This window comes from Drosophila kikkawai, chromosome 3L (assembly GCF_030179895.1).
Source record: "Drosophila kikkawai strain 14028-0561.14 chromosome 3L, DkikHiC1v2, whole genome shotgun sequence".
NCBI lineage: Eukaryota > Metazoa > Arthropoda > Insecta > Diptera > Drosophilidae > Drosophila > Drosophila kikkawai.
The window spans coordinates 29,808,532-29,835,533 of NC_091730.1; the positions used below are offsets into that span (position 1 = coordinate 29,808,532).

The 27,002-nt window shown below is 44.9% G+C and overlaps 1 protein-coding gene across 1 annotated transcript; it reads left to right on the forward strand.

Moving 5' to 3' along the window:
• Positions 1–10,452: 10,452 nt before the first annotated feature.
• On the forward strand, positions 10,453–11,298 carry LOC121502765 (uncharacterized). The gene is made up of 2 exons (XM_041776474.1): positions 10,453–10,625; positions 10,707–11,298. The coding sequence occupies exons 1-2, from the start codon at positions 10,453–10,455 to the stop codon at positions 11,296–11,298; spliced, it is 765 nt and encodes a 254-aa protein (XP_041632408.1).
• The last annotated feature ends 15,704 nt before the right edge of the window (positions 11,299–27,002 follow it).

A 27,002-nucleotide genomic window follows, 5' to 3' on the forward strand; every position in this document is an offset into this window, starting at 1 on the left:
ACGAATCCAAGTTTAATGTCTTTGGGAGTGATGGTAAACCATATGTACAACGTCCTCCCAACAAACAATTGTACCCCAAATACACGAGAAAGACCGTTAAACATGGTGGCTCTTCGATTATGGTCTGGGGCTGTTTCACCGCATCGGGCGTAGGTCTCCAAAAGAAGATAGAAGGCATTATGAACGGCGAAATGTACAGGGACATCCTTATTAACAATTTATCTGGAGAATATGCCGATAATTTGCCACTTGCCTGGATATTTCAACAGGACAACGACCCGAAACACACCAGCAAGATAGTCAAGTCGTGGCTTAGCCAAGAGACAATCAATGTTTTGCAATGGCTACCGCAGATCCCCGACTTGAACCCTATAGAGAACTTGTGGGGTATTCTTAAACAAGTCGTTGGCCAAAAAAAACAGCAAAAAAAAAAACGATTTTGGCATATTTTGCAGGAAGAGTTGAAGAAAATCACCCCTCAACAGTGCGCACGTCTTGTGGGCTTAATGCCAAAGTGTTGCTCCGCTGTTCTTAATCAGAAAGGTCATCCCACTTAATATTAAACTAAATTTATTAAAATTATAAGGAATATTGGGCAAATTTTAACTTTTTGGATCATTTTCTTCCAGGTGGCTTAAGTATGTGAGCAGGACATTTTGGGGTTGGTCTCAGATTTTTTTAATTTTTCGTTGAATATATATTTTTATAACTTGGTTATTCTTTTATTAGAACACTGATATATAGAACTAATGTGACACAAATAATTGGAGCTGTGGAATAAAAACTTTTCTTAATTTTCGTTTAAATTCTTGGATGAAGTCTTGTGGCTTAAGTCTATGAGCACCACTTTACATAGGTAAAAACGCAAAAATTGTATGTGTAGAAAAACCCGTTTACCTAGGACGAACCAGAGATATATAAAAAAGTTTTGTGGTGTAGATAATTTTAAATTCCTTAGACCATACCCTGCAGTACCATTCATCAACAATTCATCAATAGCCGAAGGGGTGTTGTTGATGATTCATCGATGAATGGCCATACAAACTGTTGATGAATAATCAACAATTCATCGATGAATCATCAACAATTCATCAACATTTCATCAGCCTTTAATCAACATTTCATCATCAATTCATCGATGAATTGTTGATGATTTTTTTTTCATATATAAAAATAAAACTTAAATTTTTATTAATATTATTTATTCTTACTAATTCTATACCCAAACTAAAACACAAATATAAAAAATTAAGATTAAACATCCATATATTAAAAGGCCTTAAGGTCTTTTTGATTCTTGGTGTTCCGCTTTTTATTCATGAAGACCAAATTTATTGCGCAGTATCTTCTCTGGAGGCTCAGTTTTAGTCACTTGGGAAATTGTACTACAGAAAAAATTATAATTCATCAAGGGAAAATATAATTTAATTAAATAAAAATTACCCAAAAGAGCCTCGTTTCAATATATTGGCCATTACTGCAGTCTGAAAAGAAAATACATAGCTTTACATATAAATATAATATATTAATATATTATATACATACATATAATAAATAAAATAATATATGTACATATGTACATTTATAGGATTCTATTTAATTAAGAACAATCTTTTTACTCACCTTTTTTTATATTCCAATATGGCCCGGAACGTAATTATTGAATTATTTGATTTCTTAATATTTTTAACACACGACACTTCTGCAGTGGAGAAAACTTCAACTTCTAATGCAAAGGGAATTAGAAGAAGCAAAACGAAACCGAAAACCGAAGACCGAACATTTCTTTCCCCCTTCTTTCGCTCTATCACCATCTCTCTCTAATTTTCGGGACAGTTGCGTTTCTTAGTTTGTTTCGGACTTTAATAAACGAAGCCCATGCAAATTGTTGATAAAAAGGCCTATTGATGAAATGTGGTACTGCAGGGTGTTGACAGCGATTGTAGTCTTGTAGAGTGGACTGTATTGAATATGTATGTACATGTAAATAAATGCTAGCGGGAACACAGTTAACGAAAGGGAATTGAGAACTATTCGGAATTGAATTCTCACTGTGGCTATTGCATTTTATTAAACACCCAATTTGGATTTCGGCACAGAAATTTGAAACAAATATAGAAATTGTGGAAACCGAACGATTTTGGATTTGGAATTGGAAGTTATTATGCTGCCGTAGTGTAGGATAAATCGGACTTAGATTTAGACAATAATCATACAGAAAAGTTAGACGAATTGAGCTTCACGAAACCTAACTGTATGACCGGCAGCAATAATGAACTTAGAACTTATCTGGTGCGGTGTTAAAGCCACCGGAGCTGCTGGTGCAGGCGATGAAATAAGAACACTAAAGCTAGGGAGAGCGGATTAGAAGCTCTATAAACTCGAAGTCCGGAGGGAGAGGGAGAGAAAGAGAGCGCTTACGGGATCATTGGAGGCTGGTAGCGGGATCACACTGACTCCCGAAATTAAGCGCTTTTCTGGCGTAAACAATAACAACTTCTAAAACAGAGGCATTATGTTATAGCTTTTGCTTTTTAACAATTAAGAAAATGTAAGACTAGAAATACCGCTTATTTGTTTTTGTAATTTACCTGAAAAGAACAAAACAACATAAAAAGTACGGTGGATTTCAATTTAAAACAAGAAAGGAAGCTAACTTCGGCACGCCGAAGTTTGTATACCCTTGCAGATTGGTTTTCATATTTATTTATATTATAAATTATAATGCCGAAAACAGACACTAAACAGAGTTTCATAGCATTTTACCTATACTTATTATGTTTACAATTTGATAGTTACAGTTATACATTCACAGCTTTACATTTTCTCTATATCTACGGATCGCTTCTATGGCAGCTATATGATATAGTTGTCTGATTTTCAAATTATTGTTACCAAAATTCTGAAATAATACTAAAAGCTCATGTCTCAAAGTAGATGAAAATACGTTGAAAAACAACGAAGTTATAATTTTTTCTATTACTATCCCTATCGTTCCTATGGCAGCTATAAGATATAGTTGTCCGATTTTCATAAAATTTATACCAAAATTCTGAAATAATACCAGAAGCTCATGTCTCAAAGTAGATTAAAATACGTTGAAAAACAACGAAGCTATAATTTTTTTCCTATTCATTTTCCGATCGTTCCTATGGCAGCTATAAGATATAGTGGTCCGATTTTCATAAAATTTTTACCAAAATTCCGGAATAATATAAAATGGCTATATCTCATGATGCAATAATATTGAAAAACAGCCAAGTTATATTTTTTTTCTAAAAATTTATCGAACATTTGTATGGCAGCTATATGATATAGTCGTCCGATCCGGCCCGTTCTGACATATATAGCAGTGAGAGTATATAGAAGACTATATGTAAAGTTTCATTCAGATAGCTTTAAAACTGAGGGACTAGTTTGCGTAGAAACGGACAGACGGACATGGCTAGATCGACTCGGTTGTTGATGCTGATCAAGAATATATATACTCTATAGGGTCGGAAACATCTCCTTCACTGCGTTGCAAACTTCTGACTGAAGTTATAATACCCTGCAAGGGTATAAAAAACTACTTAAAATTTTTTGAGTGCGAATGCATTACGTTTTTGCAATCACTTGAAAACGAGCAATTGACCACATTCACCAAAAACTATTAGGCCTGTTCTAGTTTCCACTCGGAAGTGAATTTGATAACATTTGCAGATTTCCCTTTAACAAAAATTTCTCTTGGTGATTTATGGAAATTTTGTTAAATTTCCCTTAAATTCCCAAATAAATTGTTTTGTTTTGATCGGTCTGTTCGCCGCGAAACTTACACAACTTTTTGTTTCATTTTATTTACCGCAAGCACGAGGATTGCTTTTGTTTACGAATTCATGAACGATTGCGTGGTCAGGCCGTACGGATGAATCAAGAGCCTTAAAAAAAGTGCGTCAGAAAGTGCAATTTTAAACGAAGATATATCATGTCTTTCCTTAAAATTGAATTTGGAGACACTAAACTCGGTACCAGAAACATTTAAGTTGGTGCTCAAATGGGCCTTAACATTGCTTTCGGAAGCACCTGGATAGAGGTGGGAAACAAAAATCAGCTTTTTAGGAGAAACGTCAGCTAAAGGCACTGGTCTACGTTGGGCAACACCAAATATTGTAGACTGTTGGGGGGCAATGCTGGTAAAAGCCGGCGCTAAAATAGTGACCGCCGGAGGAACCACTGGGTAGACATTCAATACCAAGTCATTGATGGCAGCAGCACGCGACGTGGATGCCTGGTCGACGTTGACAGACTGCTGAACCGAGGGCAAGCGAATTCGCCCGGTCCAGAAATAGGGACCGGTACAGCATCTTCAGCAGAGGCAGCAGCATGCGTCGTGGATGCCTGGTCAACGTTGACAGGCTGTTGATCCAACGGCATGACTAGATCAGCCAGTCCAGAAATTGGGACCGATGCAGCATCTTCACCGGAGCCATTATCCACGGCTACGGGCTTGGCACGTGGGATGAAATGCATAAGGGGGCTTGCAGGGTATGGAACAGAAATTCTCAGAAAGGTTTCACCATTTCTTATTCGTGGAGTCACTTAGCAATTTTAGTGATTTGAAATAGTATTCAGCCTTCTGGAAACGATTTGACAAATCCTTGAAGACGGCAGCCAACGACGGAAACTCCAGGTGAGTTTGCCTCATAACAAAAAAATTTTGTAAGTTTCGCGGCGAACAGTCCGATCAAAACAGAAAGCGAAGAGCGCACAAATAAAAGCTTCTATCTTAGCGCCGAAAAATAAGAAGTTTGTGTTCATGATTAAGCTAGCGCCAACAACATCAATAAGGCGATGCAGCGATAAGCGGTAAACCCAATGCACAAGAACAGAAAGGTAAGGCAATTGTTAGACTGAAATTATTTTATGACGATAAAGGCACAGACTTTATTTAAAATTGATTATAAAGATAACGGAAATACCGACCACTTGCCAAAAATTTGGGCTTTATTAAATAAAATTTCACTATGAAAACTGTAAGAGTTACCGCTTGTTGGTTGTAGGGACCGAAATAAGAGACCAACGTCTATTCAGGTTAGAGTCGTTTTATGTAGTGAATCAAGTAAAGCTTAGAACTATTACAGAAGAGTGGGGGGTAAAGGTGCGACAATCCAAGGCAAAGTCAACAGGGCAACTGTTGATGAATATTCCTTGGCTCAAATGGAACACCAAGTCGACTCGCAGGTGAATATCAGTCTGATAGACACCACCATCTCCTCGGAGAAGGTCCTCCGCGTGGTACCTCCTGGAAACGTACTACGGTACGGCCAATGCGAGCAGCACCTCCTGTGAATCTGAATCTGAATCTGAATCTTGAAACTGCCTCCCCTCAAGTCAGGCGTGTGGCAAACCAGCTGTGTTAGAACGGAGCCTTCCCAGGGCCGGGCAACCCTGTCGAGCAACGCGGGCGTTTATGAACATGAACTCAACCAAAAAATCCGCTTTGGACCTCGTGGGGGAGTTAAAACCCCAACAACCGGCGACTGAGAGTGAATTGGACGAGGGGGAGCTACTGTGCTCAGATGATGAGACTCAGAGACTCAGAGGGAAGTGCTAAGACCAGCACACCTCAAGCGACACAACTAACGACAAGCAAAGCAGCGGCAAGCCAAGCCAAAGCGACGGGCGAACACGGGAAGACAAAACCGTGGACCCACCAACAACGAAAGGCGCAAGCAAGCAAGGCCCATTTCATCCTCGGCAAAATAGCAAGGAATGAAAAGGAGGGCAAAGCCGATCCGCGCGACCTAGCAGACAAAGCTAGGTACCTCGCAGTGATCGAGGAGTATGAGCGATACGAAAAGGAGCACCCAGAAACGCTTTTGCCTCCCCAAACGAAGCGCAACCGCTCACAAGAAGTGAGCGAAAGCGCTCCGAAGAGAGCCAAAGACGCAAAGGGCGCACCAAGACCGACCACTTATGTCAAGACGGCGAAAAAATTAGCGTGAATGAAAGGGTGCTCAAGACTCTGCGAGCGATGAACAAGGGAGTCGACATGGAGGACTGGGCCATTCTTAATGCTGAACGAGAAATGAAGTCCAGCCAGCCATATCTGTTCCTGATCAACCAGCGCTGCCTAGAACAGCTGAAGGCAGCAGAAAACAAAGTCCGGTACGGCATCAGGAAAGCCAAGGTGAAGGTCTTCCTAGACGAACGATTTGGCGATCGACGACAGCACCCCCAACACCACACCAATCTAATGCCGACGGTCGTTCAGATAAACCTGAAGCGCAGCTCCCACGCTTCAGCTAATCTGGGGGTCCTTCTCCGGGAGAAGGACATCGACATCGGCCTTATACAAGAGCCATGGACAAGGGACGGACGAATCTCTGGCATGGCCATAAAGGGATACACAACATTATACACAAACTCGACAGGTAGGCCGAGGGCGGGTATAATCATTAAAAACAACGTTAATGCTCTTCTCTACCCCAATCTCAGCAACTTAGATCTAGCAGTGGCAAGATTCAAGGCGGCGGATGGGACAGCCATACTAATAGCCTCCGGATATATGGCCCACGACGAACCTGCACCACCTAAAGCGTTTAGGTGAGTGTGAGAAAATCGCGGTGAACGGACGCCCGCGCGGGTGCTCCGGCTAAGTCTCGTGCTGTGGCAGTGCCCCTAGGGGAAAAAAGTGGTAGCAGTGCGTGGGATGCAGGATGAGGGCTGTCTCCAGACTTACCTGTCGAGGCACGGCTCCTGCGGCCCGCGGAGGGCACTTTCTGTGCCCCAATGCTCCGGTGAGATGGTCGACGGCCAGGGGTAAGGGGGGATCTTTTCTTTAGAAACTTTCTCTTTCATCTCTTTCGATGCCGCCCTCTCTTTGTGGTCCAAAATGTGGATGCCTCCACATATTTGTGCCGGTCACGCCAGCTGGTTGCTCGAACAGCTGGCGAGCAGTGTAGTGAAGCGAGCGCAATGCAGCTGTGTGGCAGCACTGCAGCGCCGATGCACTCTACATGCGCACATTAGCGCCACCTATGGTGTATAAAACCCTGGCACGTGACAGAAGCTGCTTGCTACAAGCTTCAACAAACGATCGCTACGGAAATCCGTAGCACACATTCCCGGGCTGCTGCCTGAAGTCCTTGGCAAGGAGTCGGAATTTGGTTATGTTCCGTCGGAATTGAGGTTCGCACACGTTGCCAAATGGTGGAAAAGGTCACGGATCTGACCGACTGCCATCCCCTCCTCCCTGGCGGTACACCTAAAAAGGGGCTTTGGCGACCGAGGCGGGGCGGTATAACCCCCAACAGTAAGAAGTCGGAGGGAAATATTCGACCAGCGAGGGAGGCTCCGTGTCGTCCCGACCTGGTGGAAGCGACCGCCACACTCATTCGACTAAATCCACGCAGCGTCTGCCCATACTGGGCGGCTGTGTGATCTGCGTCTGCGCCATAGTGGCCGGCAGTGGAACTAACCTGGCAGCAGGCATCAGCTGCACACTAACCCAAACCCAGGTAGCGTCTGACCCACATTGGGCGGCTACTTGGTCTGCGTCTGAGCCATAGTGGCCGGCAGTTTATTACCCACCTGGCAGAAGGTATAAAATGCAGCCCCGCATTGGGCAATAATGCGCAAAAGGGATGTCGAGTAATAACAATACTACTCCAGGTGGCAGCCACAAATGTGGAAATCCACCCGCGGTTGATCCCGCGGCTAGGGCACGGATTCTGGAGGCCCTAATCCACATTCCAACACACACTGCAGCTCCGGCGGCCCACTTGGTCGGTGCTCTTTTATCAGCGACAAGTGAAGATGGAAACGACTTGGGAGCCCTACCAAAGGCGGTCCACGCTACAGCGAACTCCACCTAGCGGCGGCCCTACGGCGTCTGGCCAAGACTCTGAGATAGTCCTGGATCCAATCGGTCGGGAGACGAGTTCGTCGACCCCACACACCAAGAGAGTAAGAGACTCCCCTAGCCCCCCTGTGACGGCCCACCCACGGAAGAAGATCAAGGCGCCCAATCCGCAGATTAAGGAGATGGGTCAGATCCTGGACGACTTGTTAGCCAAGGTTAACGAGCAGAAAGTCCGAAGCATAAACCAGGTCATGAAGAATGCCTTTGCGCGACTAAAGGAGCTCCAGGAGGAGATTTCGCTGCTAGAGGGGAATGATAGGGATGATGGCGTTGCCATCGGAGTTGTTGACCAGTGGAGCCAGACCGCGCCACCGACGACCCGGGCCCGGCCCACGTTGGAGAAAGCTGCTCAGACTTCTCCCAAAGGTCGTCCCCGTCCCGCCAGCCGTAACCCCGGTACGGCCCCCATCGGCCGTACGAACGCGCGCCTTCCACCCAGGGTTCCCACCCAAAACGCCGAAAGAGCGCAGAAGCTGGTCGATTGCGATCCCGGTCCGAAGACAAGGGCCGCGACCTTGCGTCGAGAGGGCCGAAAGCGGGGCAGAAATGATGCGATCATCATAACCCCCGCGGCAGAGATGTCCTATAGCGAGGTCCTTAACATGGTCACGCGCACCCATGACTCCAGAATGACAGGAGTCGGCGACAAGGTGACCAGAGTACGGAAAACGGCGAAGGGCGAGCTCTTAATCGAGCTGAAAAAGTCCTCTGAAGCTTCCCTTACCGCTCTGAAGGAGCAGATTGGGAGTTTGATAGGCGGAAGTTTGCCGATCCGCACTGTATCACCGCAGACCACATTCCTAATCCGGGACCTGGACGAGCTGGTAACCAGGGAGGAGCTTACGGCAGAGCTCGCCTCACAGGCTAATCTTCCATCAGGCTCCGTTACACTTAAGAGCATCCGCTCCCTCGCAAGTGGAGGCCAGGTGGCAACATTCTCTGGGTGAGCGATGTATATACGGGGAGCGACCACGCGGAGATCCTCACCGCGCTGGATTCAGAGCGAGCGCAACCCACACCACTGCCCCCCCCAAGCGCGTAGGGGTTACAAGGCCGATACTTTGGACATCCAATCCTTCGCGGAGCATATGCAGAGGTTGGTTGCTACCAATGGCTCTGCAGAGCAGATGGCGGAATCTGCCATGATCCAATTGCAGGCCGCATGCGACGACTGCATGACTGCCAAGCGCGCCCACTCTTGTCACAGGGACTCTGTGTACTGGTGGAACGAGACGATCGCCGCGGCCAGAACGGAGTGCATCAAGGCGAGGCGCCGGTATCAGCGCTCTTACCGCTCGAGCTCCCACCTGGAGAGGCGGTTAGAGTTCCATAGATGCCGCAAGGCTCTCAAGGCGGCTAACCGGGCAAGCAAAACCAAATGCTTCCTAGATCTTTGCGACACCGCGGACCACGATCCCTGGGGAAACGCCTATAGGATCATCGTCAAAAAGATTCATGGGGCAAAGCAGGGCGCCCCGCATGACGCGGAGAGCATCGACAGGATAGTCGAACATCTGTTCCCGAAGACGGATAACCCCAGAGACACGCTGGAGACTGCGACTCACTCGCTGGAAGGGTTCGAGCCAGTCCTGGAGTCGGAAATCCTGGCGGCGGCGACGAGAATCAGGGAGGCGAAAGGCCCTGGCCCTGACCTGGTTCCCAACAGAGCCCTGAGACTTGCTCTCTCGCTTCGCCCGGACTTATTCGCGGACCTTTATGGAAGGTGCCTTAGGGAAGGTATATTTCCTGGGAGATGGAAGGTCCAGAGGCTGGTCCTGCTCCCGAAACCAGGAAAGCCACCGGAAGACCCATCCGCCTACAGACCAATCTGCCTGATTGATGGGGCGGGCAAGGTTCTGGAGCAACTGATCCGGACGAGACTTAAGAAGGCCATTGCCGCAGCCGGCGATCTATCCGACTCACAGTTCGGTTTCAGGAAGGCTAAGTCGACGGTGGATGCCATCTCCAAAGTGATGGGCATCGCAAAAGCAGCCATTGCGGGGAATCGGTGGAAAGGAGGCGCGAAGGAGTACTGCCTGATAGCCACGCTCGACATCCGTAACGCCTTCAATACGGCGAGATGGGGATGTATACTGGATGCTCTATCCAGCTTCGGGGTACCCCCGTATCTCCTGGAGTTGCTGAAGAGCTACTTTAGAGGCAGAACCCTGGTGTACGACTCCGATGGCGGCGTCAGATCCACAGAGCTTTCCTGCGGAGTTCCGCAAGGGTCGGTCCTGGCACCACTGTTGTGGAACGCCATGTACGATGGTGTTCTGCGTCTCCCGCTCCCAGGTCGGACCGAGCTGGTGGGCTTCGCCGACGACGTAGCAGTAGTCGCAGTCGACAAATATCTCGCAGGAGCTGAAGAACTGTGCGACAGGAGCATCAGCCGCATAAACTCGTGGCTGTCTAGTGTTGGCCTACAACTAGCGCCACAGAAAACGGAAGCAGTGCTGGTGAGCAGCAGGAAGAAGGTGGAGGTCGCAACCATCCGGGTGTGCGGGGCCCCGATCAGATCGTCCAGAGCCATTTAATACCTGGGCGTGATGATCGATACGAGGCTATCCTTCCGCGAGCACCTAATGTTTGCTAGCACAAAGGCCACCACAGCGGTGAGAGCAGTCGGCAGATTAATGCTGAACCACAGGGGTCCGAAGCAGGCGAGCAGGCTGCTGCTGTCCAGCGTAGCTAGAGCCAGCATGCTCTATGCGGCACCAGTGTGGGGGCATGCACTAACGACCCCGGCCTATAGTCGCGGTATGAACTCGGCTCATCGCCTCGCGGCACTTTGAATCTGCAGCGCCTTTAGGACGGTGTCCGACCAGGCTGCGTTGGTCCGAGCTGGGACTCCACCGCTTGACCTGCTGGCAACGGAGAGGGCCAGTATCTACGGCCAGTCAAACGGCAGGACGCTGACGCATCGTGAGAAACAGGTGTTTCGCTCCGCGGCGAAAGACGCCACATCTGCAGCGTGGCAAATGCGATGGGAGTCAACGTCCAAGGGAAGATGGACGTGTCGCCTGATTCCCCACCTGGGCTGCTGGCTGAAGAGGAAGCACGGCCAGGTAAATTTCCACCTGACCCAGATCCTCAGCGGCCACGGCTGCTTCCGGAACTACTTGCGGAGATTCGGCCATGAGGAAGCTGATAACTGCACGCACTGTCAAGGACAGTTGGAGGAGACGGCAGAACCTTCAGTTTTTAGCTGTGTGAGATTTGCCGGTGAACGAGATACGCTGGAGGCCAGGCTGAGAAGCACCATCTCAGTGGAAACGTTGGTTCCACTGATGCTAATGTCCGAAGAGAACTGGCAGGCCGTGTCGGACTTCGCAGCGAAAGTAATTACGGAGCTCCGAGCGGAGGAGAGACGTAGATACAGCGAGGCAACATAGGTCGGGATCAACGCCCGCGCGAAGCATTGCATCGCGGCCGTACCGCGCGAGCTAACCGTCCCGATACTTGTGTGACCCAACCCTTCTATCCCCCACTATTGTATTTATTCTTTTCCAAAATAAACGAATTTAAAAAAAAAAAAAAAAAAAACCTAAAGCGTTTAATAGGGTGATGCAGTGGGCCGAGGAGACTAAGTCGACGCTCATCCTCGGGTGCTATGCCAACGCAAGGCACACACTGTGGGGAAGTAGGGAGACAAACGAAAGGGGTGAGTCTCTCTTCGATAGTATTATATGCCGTGACGTCACTATTTGTAACAAGGGAAACACGCCCACCTTCATCTTTCCAAGTACGGAAGGATTTCAGGGCTGGGAAGAAGTCCTAGACATAACCCTCCAAATGGAGCATAGCGATTATAAGGTAAGAAACTGGAGAGTCTCTACACAAGACTCGTTTTCAGACCACAGGTACATATTCTTCGAAATTGTGATGCCAATATGTGAAACGGCGCCGAAGCGAAACCCTCGTAACACTGACTGGGACAAATACGGAATGATTGTACAGTCAAAGGTCAAAGACAGAAAGATCAAGACTCGATCCACCACGGAGAGAATAGATAAGGAAGTAGAGGACTTCACAAATATTCTGAACAAAGCCTACACAGAGTCATGCAGACTAACATACTCTAAGAAGACATACCCACCATAGTGGAACAAAGAGCTATGCGAGCTCAGAAAGAAAGTTCGAAAAGCCTTCAACACTAGTTACGGAACCAAAGACTGGCAGCCGTACAAAGCAATACACAAAGAATACAAAAAGGCAATCTACGTAGCCAAGAAGGAATCTTGAAGCAGCTACTGTGAATCGCTTGAAGGAGTCTAAGACACGGCGAGGCTAAGTAAAATCCTATCGAGAGGACACACAAGCCCCACGCTCATAAATAAACCCGACGGGACAGGAAGTACGTCAGCTGAAGAGTCACTGGAAATCCTGCTGAATACGCACTTCCCAGGAAACCAAAAAGAAGAACCTAGAATTATGGAAAGCCAGGGGGCAGACCAGCAGTTACAAATAGAAGAGATCATCACCATGGAAAGAATCCATTGGGCGATAGATTCCTTCGACAAATACAAAAGCCCGGGTCCGGACGGAATCATACCAGCAATGCTACATACAACAAAAGCAAGCACGTGAAAATGGCTGCAAGCAATCTTCCAGGCATGCATTAAAACAGCACACATACCACTTCCATGGATGGAAGCGAGGGTAGTCTTCATACCGAAACCAGGAGGAAGGGGACACATCCAAGCCAAGGATTATAGGCCGATAAGCCTTACCTCTTTTCTAATGAAAACACTGGAAAGGATCATTGATATCCACATCAGAGAAAGAACGGAGAAAAACCTTTCCAATGCGCAACATGCGTACAGGAAAGGCCGATCCACTGAAACAGCACTACACGAGGTAGTGCTATACATAGAAAAGGCTCTACCTTTTAAAACTACGCCATGGCCACCTTCCTGGACATAGAAGGAGCCTTTAATAACGTAAATGCGGATTCCATCCTGAGCTCCCTCAACGGTATAGGAGTAGAAGGAGGCATCAGGGCATGGATTGGCGCAATGCTGACGAGCAGGAGGATAACAGCCGAACTGAGTGGCACTCATCACACAAGATTTGTGAAGAAGGGCACGCCTCAGGGGGGAGTCCTGTCCCCACTGCTCTGGCTGATAAACATGGACGACATACTAAGAACACTAAATAGCGAAGGAGTAAAAGTGGTAGCATACGCAGACGACGTAGTCCTACTCACTTCAGGACCATTCCCCGACGTCATCAGCGATGGGCAAAAGCCTGCGGATTGGGCATAAATCCAAGTAAAACGGAACTAATGCTCTTCACTAGGAGAACTAAGGTCCCAAGATTCACAAAGCCAAAGATAGATGGCATAGAACTAGAGATATCACAGCAGGCAAAGTATCTGGGAGTGACACTGGATGCGAAACTCTCATGGAAACAAAACATCAACGAGAGAGTCAAGAAAGCAAGCATAGCATTCTATTCCTGCAGGAAGATGCTTTACACAGCGGTGGTAAGACCCATACTCACATACGGAGCACTAGTATGGTGGCCAGCATTAACTAGGGCATACAACGTCCAGAAACTAACAAGGATACAGAGATCGGCATGCGCAGGAGCCACGGGAGCACTGAGATCATGCCTCGCAGCGGCGCTGAACGCCATCCTGAACATAATACCGATAGAGCATTTTATCAGGAACACTGCAGCACAAAGTGCGGTACGACTAAAGGCTAGCCAAAGCTGGAAAGACTACCACACCGGACACTGCAAGATTCTAAACGAGATAAACTATCGGACGACAGTAGACACAGACTACATGACAACCGAACTGCGATTCGGTAACACATACACCAAGCTTTTGACTTTCATAGCGAACGGTCGTGTTTTTGTTTTGCGCTCCGAATTTTTTGTGTTTCTTAGACATTTAAAACCACCGGGGTTCTGTTTATATTGTTAAACTACCATTTTTAAACTTTGCCGTTCTGCTACGCGAGTGCATGTGTCTTTAAGTGTTTAATTAATATATATATCTAATTAATTCACTTTTAGTTTTTGCGTTTTCTTATCCCCTCTTTGTGTTGTCCCGTTTATTTGCTTCTAGCGGCACTTAAGCGGCTCAAGCTTTCGTTTGTTTTCTCTGCTCACCCACGCTTACGCTCCCGCTCTCTTGTTTTTTTTCGGTACTGCTTATCAGCGCACAGTGGTTAAAGGTTTGTGAAAATGGTTTCAAATTTTATTTGCGATATTAAAGGCTGCCAAACAGAGGTTTTGGCAGATCAGCCCAGCCTTCACTGCTGGCTTTTCGATGCGGTCGTTCACGCTAAGTGTCTAAGCTTAACGGGCCGTATCGCTGACGCAATTTCTGCCAAAAATGGCTTGCGCTATTGTTGCCATGCCTGTCGTGAGGTGGAGAAGGATATGTTATCCTTCATGCGGCAAACCAAAAGTGGATTTAGTGAACTTAGGGTCAATTTTTGCAAAACAAACGACCTGTTCACAGCGCTGGACGCTCAATTTAGCGGCATGAAGCTGTTAAGCGAGTCGCCAAAGCGCAAAAAATCTGCTGCTGGTCGGCTGCAATTGGGCGAACCCCAGCCACCAAAGATTTGACACACTCCCTCGGCACAGCCCCCGACACCGACACCAACTCCAATGGTGTTGAGATCGGGATCGGCTAAAGATTCGGCATTCGAAGGTACCGGGGCAGAAATGGCAGCTGCTCCGCCAGTGTTAACAGTTGAGTCCGCTGCGGGGTCTCAATCTCTGACTCCGCAGACTTCAAAAAAAATCTCAGCTATCCCAAAGGGCAAAAATAGGGCTGAACCACTAGGAGAAGTCGGTAATGCTGCGTTACCAAAGACCCTCTCCGCTATTCCACCATTAAAAACAATATTTGTCTCTCGGCTTGCCCCTGATCTCGCATCGGAAGATGTACTAGCTCATATACGGAGCAAAACACAAGCCAAAAATGTGAAAGCGGAAAAATTCAATTTCTCATACCCCAGAGATATCTCATCTTTCAAGATAAGTGTCTCCTTCGATCTTTTTGACACAATTTGTTCTGGTGACTTCTGGCCCGAGCACGCTGTAGTCAAGGAGTACGAGGTAAAGATAAAGAAAAAACGGCCTTCACGGCCGGCACAAACCACAGTGACTGCGGGCGTCACGGCAGTGCCAAAAAACTAAATACCTCCCTCCTACTTTCCTATCAGAATACTAGAGGCTTACGCAGCAAGCTCTCTAAATTATATTCTGATAGTTTTTCGTTTGCATCCCAGGTGATTGTGTTTACCGAAACCTGGTTAAAGCCGGAGATTCTCAGCTCCGAAATTTTTCAACTTATAGATTGGACCGTCTTTCCCAGCGAGGTGGTGGAGTTTTAATTGCCGTTGACTCCACCCTTATTTCCGAACTGGTTCAAATTGACGATCTCACAGGTATTGAATTTATCTGTGTAAAACTATCATTTCCAGCTAGTTTTATCTATATAACTTGTTCTTACGTTCCTCCATCTGCTGAAGAGCCTATTTATTGGAAACATCTTTCGGCAATTCAGGCTGTTTCCAACATGCTTTCGATAGAGACCAACTAATAACTTTAGGAGACTTCAATATACCTGGAGCTCGTTGGTCATCAGATGGTACGTCTAATGTCCTCCAAACTGCGGCACAGCATGACCTCATAGATGGTTTGCTTGACATTTCGTTGTCCCAAGTTAACCATGTCGTAAATTCTTTAAATCGCTTACTAGATCTGTGTTTCGTTTCTGATCCTGTAGGTGTAACCTTACAAGAGTCGATCCATTGACGCTTCCCGAAGACCCTTACCACCCTACTTTGGAAGTGACCATCGATTTGGGAACTGTCGTAAAGACCAAACCTGATCTGAGTCGCTCAGCCACTAAAGTTCGCTGCTTTCGTAAAGCAAACTTTCAAAGGATGGATATCTTGATTTCTGAATTCAATTGGTCTGAACTTTATAGGTGCACTGACATGGCGTCCGCCGTGGATATTTTTTACAGTGCCATGAATTCGTTCTTTGCATTGTGTGTTCCTTTAGCCTATCCGTCGGTTTCTAGTAAACCACCTTGGTTCACCAAAGAGCTGACACGCCTAAAAAACGTTAAGTCTAGGCTTTATAATCGCTATAAACGCACCGGATCTCCTACTGTTCATTCAAGATATCTTAGTGCTCGGTCGAATTTCACCGTGCTTAACGCGCAATGTTATATAAGTTATTTAACTCGTTGTAGAGTTCAGTTCACGCAGGACCCGAAACAGTTTTATAACTTTATTAATACTAAGCGAAAACCCAATTTACATCCTTCATCGCTTTCGTTCAAGAACGCTACAGCAAACTCTGATCAGGCCATCGCCGATCTCTTTGCCGAGTTTTTCAAAACTACGTATTGTTCCTCAAATAGCTTAGATCAGACTTACTCTTTTGATTTGCCCAAGTCGAACCTAATTTTCAGTCCTATTTTAACCGAAAGCTCCCTTAGTTCGGATCTTCATCGTGTAAAACCAGTTTACTTACCGGGTCCCGATGGAATACCAGGCTGCGTGCTCAGGTATTGTGCCGGAGCTCTGTGCAATCCCCTTCTGAAATTGTTTACCTTATCTTTAGAAACCTCAGAATTTCCCCTTAATTGGAAGGAATCATTTATCATTCCTCTCCACAAAAAAGGTAGCAAATCGGACGCCAGGAACTATAGAGGAATCTCTAAGTTGTCGGCAATTCCAAAACTTGTCGAGAATGTAATTACTCCCCACTTGCAGCATTTATGCAGATCCGTAATTTCACCATGTCAGCATGGTTTTATGAGGCGAAGATCGACCACTACAAATCTCCTGGAACTCACCTCCTTCGTTATTAGAGGTTTCCAACCTAACTTTCAAACCGACGTGATTTACACAGACTTCAGTAAAGCTTTTGACTCGGTTAATCACTCTCTTCTTGTAAGGAAGCTTGACTAAATCGGGTTTCCTGTCGATCTTCTTAAATGGATTTTGAGCTATTTGAGTAACAGAATTCAAAAGGTTCTGTTTAAAAATGCACTATCCAAATTCCTCAGAGTCACTTCTGGCGTCCCACAGGGAAGCCACCTCGGCCCGCTGCTATTTACATTGTTTATCAATGACCTCCCGCTGGTTCTAACGAATTCTAGAGTACTTATGTACGCTGATGACGTTAAGCTATGCTTGCAGTATAAGGACAGCTCTTGCCAGTCAGACCTGCAATCGGATCTAAATAACTTTCAAGCATGGTGTCGTGCTAATTTATTACATCTCAATAGCTCTAAATGCAAGCTGAAAACATTTTCACGTGTCACTCCCCAGTTTGTCACTTATATGCCAAATGATTGCGCTCTTGAAAGAATATCTCTTGTTGATGATTTAGAAATCGCTTAGACCCTAAACTTTCATTCTCTGAACATATTTCGTGCATGGTTAATAAAGCCAAGGGCATACTCGGTTTTATTAAGAGGTGGTCGAAGGAATTCGATTCCCCTTATATAACGAAGACCCTTTTTACTTCGTTAGTTCGCCCTATATTGGAGTATAGTTCATGCGTCTGGAGTCCTCAATTCGGAATCCATATTAACCGTATTGAATCTGTACAAAAGAACTTTTTACTTTTCGCCCTCCGTGGCCTACCTTGGGATGCTGATGAGAGGCTACCGTCCTATTCAAGTAGACTCCTATTAATTAACTTACCCTCCCTAGCTAACCGTAGAACGATGCTTGGTGTCGTATTCCTTCATAACCTAATAAACGGTTTTTTTTTTTTTTTTTTTTTTTTTTAATTGCAAGACGTTGATGCACTATGTACAGTACATATCAAGTGGAACTTGCGACACCAAGCACGTGCTTGTTCTGTTAGTAATTAGTAAAACGCGAAGGACTTAAAAAAAAAAAGGGATGCGGGGAGACTACTACTGGCGTACTGCCGGATTGGTTGCTTGCATACGTAAGTAGGTTAAGATTGAAGTTTTTAGTTTTGGGAGGCTATCAACGTTAGATATTATTGTGTACAAATCGTTATAATTTGCACAGAGGACTCTAAAGGGTTCATGCAGTTCAAAGGATGTTCTACAGTGGGGCAAAACTAATGGTAAAAAGGATCTAGTGTTTCTTATTGGTACGTGAAAATTTAGCTGACCGAGCAAGTCAGTACTTTCCACGTCACCACGGATTAAGTTGTATATGAATGTAATACCTAGCATGGTTCTACGATCAGATAAGGGGGGTAAGTTAATTAGTAAGAGTCTACTAGAATAAGACGGTAACCTCTGGTTTGCATCCCAGTTTAAACCGCGTAAAGCGAAAAGTAAGAAGTTCTTTTGAACCGATTCTATGCGTTTACTATGGACGCCATACTGAGGGCTCCAAACGCAGGATCCATATTCTAAGATAGGACGAACAAGTGAAGTATATAACGTTTTTGTAACATAGGGGTCATTGAATTCCTTAGACCACCGTTTAATGAAACCAAGCACGCCCCTGGCTTTATTCACCATGCACGAAATATGATCGATAAAGTCGAGTTTAGGATCCAGCCGGACACCTAAATCATCAACTATATTAATTTTTTCCAAAGAGCAGCTGTTTAGCGTATAAGTTGCAGGCTTAGGAGTGACACGGGAGAATGTCATTAGCTTGCACTTAGAGCCGTTTAAGTTTAATAAGTTCATGCAGCACCATGTTTGAAAATTGTTAAGATCTGTCTGTAAGTCTGATTGGCAAGTAGCATCATTATATTGCACACAAAGCTTGACGTCATCAGCATACATAAGTACTCTGGAGTTGGTCAAAACTTCGGGCAGATCGTTGATAAATAATGTAAACAGTAGGGGACCCAAATGACTCCCTTGCGGGACGCCAGATGTAACCCTAAGAACATTAGATAGTTTATTTTCGAAAAGGACCTTCTGCGTCCTGCCATTTAGATAACCTGAGATCCAATTAAGAAGATCAGTCGGGAATCCCATTAAATCGAGTTTTCGAACAAGAAGGGAATGGTTAACAGAGTCAAATGCTTTACTGAAATCAGTATGGATTACATCTGTCTGAAAGTTATTTCGGTATCCCTTTATAATAAAGAAAGTAAGCTCCAACAGATTCGTTGTAATTGATCTTCGCCTAATAAAACCATGTTGACATGGAGAAATAATTGACCTACACAGATGCTGCAGATGAGGAGTAATAACATTTTCGAACAGTTTAGGGATGGCCGACAACTTAGAGATACCTCTGTAATTGTTGGCATCCAATTTGCTACCTTTTTTGTGGAGAGGAATAACGAATGATTCCTTCCAAATAAGGGGAAAGTGGGAGGTTTCTAAGGATAAGGTAAACAATTTGAGAGTGGATTGCACAGGGCTTCGGCACAATTCCTAAGCACACAGCCTGGTATTCCGTCGGGACCTGGTAAAAAAACTGGCTTAACACGATGAAGATCCCTAAGAAGAGAGCTTTCGTTAATGGTAGGACTGAAGATTTGGTTCGATTTCGGGATAATGTAAGGAAAAGCCTGATTTGGGTCTATTGAGTTGGAGTAAGTGGTTTCAAAAAACTGAGCAAAAAGATCGGCTATAGCCTGATCATTTTCTGCTGTTGAATTACCAAAAGAGAGCGAGGACGGACGAGTAATGGATTTACGCTTGGATTTAACAAAATTATAAAACTGTTTTGGGTCCTCAGACCCCTTTCTTTTAGGGCAGCTTAACTTCCACGTTCCCCGACTAACATCTAGAACCCTTATCCCTTTAGTAGTAAATCACTGTAGGCGGGAGTTTGAAGTACATGAACCCTTTAGGGTTTTATGTACGGATTACAACCGCCTCTCTGACATTATAATTCGTAGCGATAACCCTTCTATATTAAAAACTTTAATACTTGTAGAGTTAGCTCGTAGTGTAACACCGTAGTCTAATTTTGCATGCGTTTTTACTTTTTATTCTACCTATTTATTTATTTTTGCATGACTTGTAGTAGTTATCTCGTAGAGTAGCACTAATTTTGCATGCGTGTTTATTTTTTATATTTTGTTTATTTATTTATATGGTTATATATTTTTATTATACTTTCATTATTTTGCATGCGTTTCTATTTATTTATATATATATATAATATATATTTATATTATATTATATTTTGTACTCACCTAATGTTTCCTCGTTCATTTTCGCCTTTCCTTCTGTTCACGCCAGAAAGGCGCTTAATTTCGGGAGGCAGTGCGCTCTCTCTTTCTCTCCCTCTCCCTCCGGACTTCCAATCCAAAGCTCCTCCGCTTGCTCTCGCTCTTCTAGCGGATGCTTCGGCTCTGGCCGATCGTCGCATCGCTGAGCGGCCGCTCCCGCTCTCCTAGTTTTAATCTCCTATTTTGAACTCCCGCTTGTACATTTTAATTCCTATATTGAACCCTAATAAAGCGGACCAAGTCCACTCTTTGAATATCGAAAATAACCACCCCCCCCCGCCGGCCTACTACTTCATTTCGTTTGGTGGTGATTTTCCTCTTTCGTGATTTCTACGGTGTTTTCGCTGACTGCGGCGCGGGAGTGTTATTTATAATAATTTGTGCTCATCTGGAAATGGTTAACAGAGTCAAATGCTTTACTGAAATCAGTATAGATTACATCTGTCTGAAAGTTATTTCGGTATCCCTTTATAATAAAGAAAGTAAGCTCCAACAGATTCGTTGTAATTGATCTTCGCCTAATAAAACAATGTTGACATGGAGAAATAATTGACCTACACAGATGCTGCAGATGAGGAGTAATAACATTTTCGAACAGTTTAGGGATGGCCGACAACTTAGAGATACCTCTGTAATTGTTGGCATCCAATTTGCTACCTTTTTTGTGGAGAGGAATAACGAATGATTCCTTCCAAATAAGGGGAAAGTGGGAGGTTTCTAAGGATAAGGTAAACAATTTGAGAAGTGGATTGCACAGGGCTTCGGCACAATTCCTAAGCACACAGCCTGGTATTCCGTCGGGACCTGGTAAAAAAACTGGCTTAACACGATGAAGATCCCTAAGAAGAGAGCTTTCGTTAATGGTAGGACTGAAGATTTGGTTCGATTTCGGGATAATGTAAGGAAAAGCCTGATTTGGGTCTATTGAGTTGGAGTAAGTGGTTTCAAAAAACTGAGCAAAAAGATCGGCTATAGCCTGATCATTTTCTGCTGTTGAATTACCAAAAGAGAGCGAGGACGGACGAGTAATGGATTTACGCTTGGATTTAACAAAATTATAAAACTGTTTTGGGTCCTCAGACCCCTTTCTTTTAGGGCAGCTTAACTTCCACGTTCCCCGACTAACATCTAGAACCCTTATCCCTTTAGTAGTAAATCACTGTAGGCGGGAGTTTGAAGTACATGAACCCTTTAGGGTTTTATGTACGGATTACAACCGCCTCTCTGACATTATAATTCGTAGCGATAACCCTTCTATATTAAAAACTTTAATACTTGTAGAGTTAGCTCGTAGTGTAACACCGTAGTCTAATTTTGCATGCGTTTTTACTTTTTATTCTACCTATTTATTTATTTTTGCATGACTTGTAGTAGTTATCTCGTAGAGTAGCACTAATTTTGCATGCGTGTTTATTTTTTATATTTTGTTTATTTATTTATATGGTTATATATTTTTATTATACTTTCATTATTTTGCATGCGTTTTTATTTATTTATATATATATATAATTGTTGAGAAATAGATAGGCCATTTTCATTACTTCTTTACTTGTTCTTAATTTCTTATAATTGCACCTAGTTAATTGCGCATCACTGTATTGTTTACTTTATGAAAGCTTAAAAGCTCACACGCATAGCCGAAAATGCAGCTTTTGTCTATGTATTAGCGCATCACGCGATCTTTGCATTTTTTGTTCTTTTCTGCACGCTGTTCGCCGCTAGTTCTATTGCTTCTGTATACTTGACCGCAACCGCACGCAAAATCGCTTATCAAGTTTTGTACAGTAACGCAACCGCTTACCGCCCGCAACCCGCTTACCGCCCGCAACCCGCTTATAATTTTGTAAACCCGCTAAATCATTAATAAAACTTACAAAACTAAGAAAATAAATAATACAGTCCACTCATTCACCGCCATACAAATTTTGGTCCGTTCGAGTAGCCGGATACCCGCGTTTATTTGTGAGTTTTCTTCGCGCATAAAAAGAGACAAATTTTCGCCATGAATTCGATAATGCATCGGACAATTCAACAACGTGGTGCCTGTAAGGGGCAACTAACGCGCACCCTGAACAGCGCCACGGACTTTGCACAGAGATGTGATTGTGTGCAGACATTGCAACATAAACTGGAGCGTTTGGTTGCCACTTTCAACCACTTCATGGAGCTCTCCGATGACTTAGTGGAATTCAACCTGGAGGATGGGTACGAGGACCCTGGTTTGGATATACCGGAATACGAAGAGAAGTTCTACAGTGCCCACGCTATTTTTAGTAACGCCATAAAAGAAATGGGAGGTCAAGACTACGGCCAAGACCAGTCTAACCTTTTGATCTCAAGTACAGTGGAACGTCTATTTGAGGGACAGAATCAGCTTTTGGAACAAATTCATACCTCTTCGAGTGCAACTGATTTAAGGTTCGAGAAAATTCGGATTCCCACCTTTTCTGGTAAATATGAAGACTGGAGCCAGTTTAGTGATTTGTTTTTGAGCTCAGTGAATAACAACGAGAAGCTTTCTAAGTGCCAAAAATTCCATTACCTGAAATCTTATCTGGATGGTGAAGCTCTGTCGTTAATTAAACATATCGCCGTTTGTAACGATAATTACCAAGATGCATGGGAGAAATTGGAAAATCGTTATAATAAAAAATCGCTTATTGCTCGATCTTTTGTGCAGAATTTTCTGTCGCTGCCAACCGCTAATAATTTGAATATCGCTGAGTTACGCAAAATTGTGGATTCTGCCGACGAATGTATACGAGGCCTACACGCGCTTAACTGTGACAGCCGCGATGTATGGCTAATTCATATTCTGCTATCAAAGTTAGGTTCTGAAGTCAAGCAAGCTTGGGCCAATTGTAGTATGTCGTCCAAGGAAGACGTCACCATATATGATTTATTCACTTTTCTCTTCGCTCATTGTGATACTTTGGAGTCTTGTCAGGATTTACACGCATTGCAGCCGTCAAGACCAGCCCAGAGTAGACGCCGCCAAGTCACCTATCATGCAAGTGGATCAAATCAACCGCCCCGAGAATGTATATATTGTCAAGGACAGCACAATATATATTCATGTACTGAATTCAAAGCCTTGGATGTCGGAAGCCGCCGCACCTTTGTCAGGGATACTAAGTTATGCTTCAATTGTCTAAGTAGGTCGCATCAAGTTTCAGATTGTAATTCTTCAAACACTTGCCGTCAGTGCAACGCGAGACATCATACTCTAGTACATCCGGAGGAGTCAAGATCGATTCCTTCGGCTTCCGCCCAGATGTCTGCCGCTGAATTAAATACAACTTCTTCCTTTGATCATGCTGCTGACATGAATACTGCCGCTATCAGCCATCATACTGTGGAGAGGGCTAACAATCAAGCCCTACTGCCAACCATTCTGGCCAATGTTATTGACGCATGTGGCAACACCACCTCATGTAGGTTATTGCTCGATACTGGATCAACAATAACCATGGTATCCGAGTCCTTTATCCAAAGGATCGGAATTTCTCGCTCGCATGCTCGCATTTCGGTAGTTGGTTTAGGTGCTAGCCCGGCAGGCGTGAGCCGAGGTCGCGCTACCTTCACCCTGCTTTCAAGGACCACTACTGCATCAGTGGAGGTCACCGGTTTAATTATGAGTTCTCTGACTTCTCTGCTTCCAGCTCAGCAGGTCAAGTCCAGCTCTTCTATATGGAACAAGATTCGCCGCTTACCGCTAGCTGACCCGACGTTTGGAGCTCCGGGAAAAATCGACGTAATCTTAGGCGCTGATCAGCTGTGGAACATATACACTGGACATCGCCGAGAGTTTGGTATCGAATACCCCATCGCACTACATACTAATTTTGGTTGGGTAATTACAGGCAGTTATTCTGATTGCAACGAAGCATCTACGCAAGCCCAAGTTCACCACGCGTACGAAGACTTGGACTCCTTGGTCCGATCATTCATGGACATGGAACAAGTGCATCCGACCAAAGCGACTATTGATGCTAGTGATCCTGCAGAACAACATTTCCTTAAAACGCATGCTCGTACAGAAGATGGTGTCTACATTGTTCAGTACCCATTTAAGGAGCCCATCATGCCAATTGGATCTACGTTGCCACAAGCTTTAAATCGCTTCGCCGCATTAGAAAGGAAATTTCGAAAATTCCCCGCACTCAAACAACAATATGTTGATTTCATGGAGGATTACCTGAGAAGAGGACACATGGAATTGATACCTGCAACCGCCGCTGGTGAGGATCCAGCACGCTATAATTATTTGGCACACCACGCAGTGTTTAAGCCAGATAGCACTACCACACGTTGCCGAGTCGTATTTGATGGCTCAGGAAAGGACTCCAAGGGTCATTCGCTTAACTCCCGACTGCACATAGGCCCACCTATTCAACGGGATCTGCTTGGAGTATGCCTTCGCTTCCGTCAGCATCGTTACGTCTTTTGCGCTGATATCGAGAAGATGTTTAGAGGGATCTTGGTAGCAGACGAACATACGCATTATCAACGAATAGTTTGGAGAAAGGAGGAAACCGCCACGCTGGATCATTATCGATTGCTGACAGTCACATATGGATTAGCTTCATCGCCGTTTATAGCTGTTCGAGTCCTGAAGCAGCTCGCCACCGACTATGCCGAAATGTATCCGAACGCTGCTGTCGTTCTTAATAGAGACGCTTACGTTGATGATATTCCTACTGGATGCGACAAAGTGGAGGATCTCATCGCACTCAAAGATGAGCTGATTCTGCTTCTGAGTGAAGCTCACTTCAACCTTCGAAAGTGGAGTTCAAACTGTTGCGGCTTATTAAAGTCTTTGCCAAAGGAGATTTGTGAGTATCCACCAAACGCTTTAGAAAACGACAGCCCTTTTCGATTTGTTAAAGTTCTGGGAGTATGTTGGGAACCTAAAACTGATCACATCTTCTTCAAGCTGTCACCTCCTGGAATTACAACTGCTCTTACGAAACGCATTTTGCTATCAGAGCTCGCCAAGATTTACGATCCGCTGGGTTTGCTTGCGCCCACCACTGTTTTTCTAAAGATTCTATTTCAAGATAGTTGGCTCAGCTCTGTCGAATGGAGTGAGGTATTACACCCCCATTTATGTTTCCGATGGCAACAATTTGTATCTGAAATGCATTTATTGGAAACTTGTCGAGTTCCTCGCTACATTTCAACACCAAGTCAAGCAATTGAGCTACACGGATTTGCGGATGCTTCATCTCAGGCATTTGCGGCCGTCATCTATAGTCGCTTCAAAGTCAACGCTGGATACGCAGTCAACTTGATAATGGCCAAAACTCGAGTCGCACCTATTAAGCCCATATCCATTCCTCGCCTTGAGTTAAACGCAGCACATTTGCTTTCTAAATTGATTTCTCTGGTCAAGCAATCATTAACTATTCCTATTTCCAGAATCAATTGTTGGTCAGACTCCGAAATAGTCCTGCATTGGCTATCATCTCCTCCTCGGACATGGAATACATATGTTTGCAATCGCACTGCTGAGATTTTAGACGTTTGTCCAAGAAGCTGCTGGCAACATATTCGAAGTGAAGATAATCCTGCAGATTGCGCTTCCCGAGGTATATTACCAAAGGACCTCGTCGATCATCAAATCTGGTGGAATGGACCCGCTTGGCTATCTCAGTCACGTTCAGCTTGGCCACCCGCTAAGGCTAAGTTTGCTTTGTCGACAGAAGAAGAGGCATGTCTGGAGGTAAAGGCCGAACACAAAGTTAATCTACACATTTCCGACGACGGAAATTCGCTCAACTGTATGATCAACAAAATCTCCTCATGGTCTCGCTTAATAAGGATACTCAGCTACTGCTTTCGCTTCGTCCATCGTTTTCGTGGAAGGACTCCACTCCAACCGTTCCTAGCAGCGTGGGAGCTACAATATGCACGATCCAGGATATTTGCGCACGTTCAGAAAGAGTTCTTTAGCATGGAATATACTCAGTTGAGCACCGGACAACAATTATCAAAGAAGTCCAAGTTAATCCGCTACACGCCCTTCTTAGACGAGCAAGGAATAATGCGTGTTGGTGGTCGCATAGACAATTCGCTGGCTAATTATGACGCAAAACATCCCATAATTCTGCCTAAGGAATCTCCAATCGCCGCTACACTAATTCTATATCAACACTCTGCCTTGCTACACGCTGGTGTCGAATACACCTTTCATAGTTTACGACAACGCTATTGGATTCTGGGAGCTAGAAACCTCGTCCGCAAAACTGTATTCAATTGCCGAACTTGCTTCTTGCAGCGAAGACACACGGCCTCTCAACTGATGGCAGATTTACCAGAGTTTCGAGTTCAACCTGCCCGCTGTTTTCTTCACACTGGTTTGGATTATGCTGGACCTGTATCGATCAAAATATCTACAGGTCGGACGCCAAAGTTTGGAAAGGCTTGGTTTGCTATCTTCGTTTGTCTATCTACAAAGGCAATACACATTGAGCTGGTCAGTGATCTGACAACATCTGCATTTATTGCCGCTTTTCAACGCTTTTGGTCCCGCCGTGGGCCCATCTCAGACTTGTACTCAGACAATGGCACAACTTTTCATGGAGCTAAAAAAGAGTTAGCGGAAATGCAACAGATCGCAATTTCCCAAAGTCAAAACGAAGAGATTTCGAGTTTCTTGTCGACTCACGAAGTTAATTGGCACTTCATCCCGCCCTCTGCACCCCACTTCGGAGGCATTTGGGAGACTGGTGTGCGATCTATTAAACTGCACCTGAAACGAGTTGTTGGCAGCAGCGCACTCACATTCGAGGAATATTCGACCCTGCTCATACAGATTGAAGGACTTCTGAATTCTCGTCCTTTGTGCGCACCCAGCGACCACAGCCTTAATCCGCTAACCCCTTCTCATTTTCTAACAGGTCAGCCTCTCACTTCG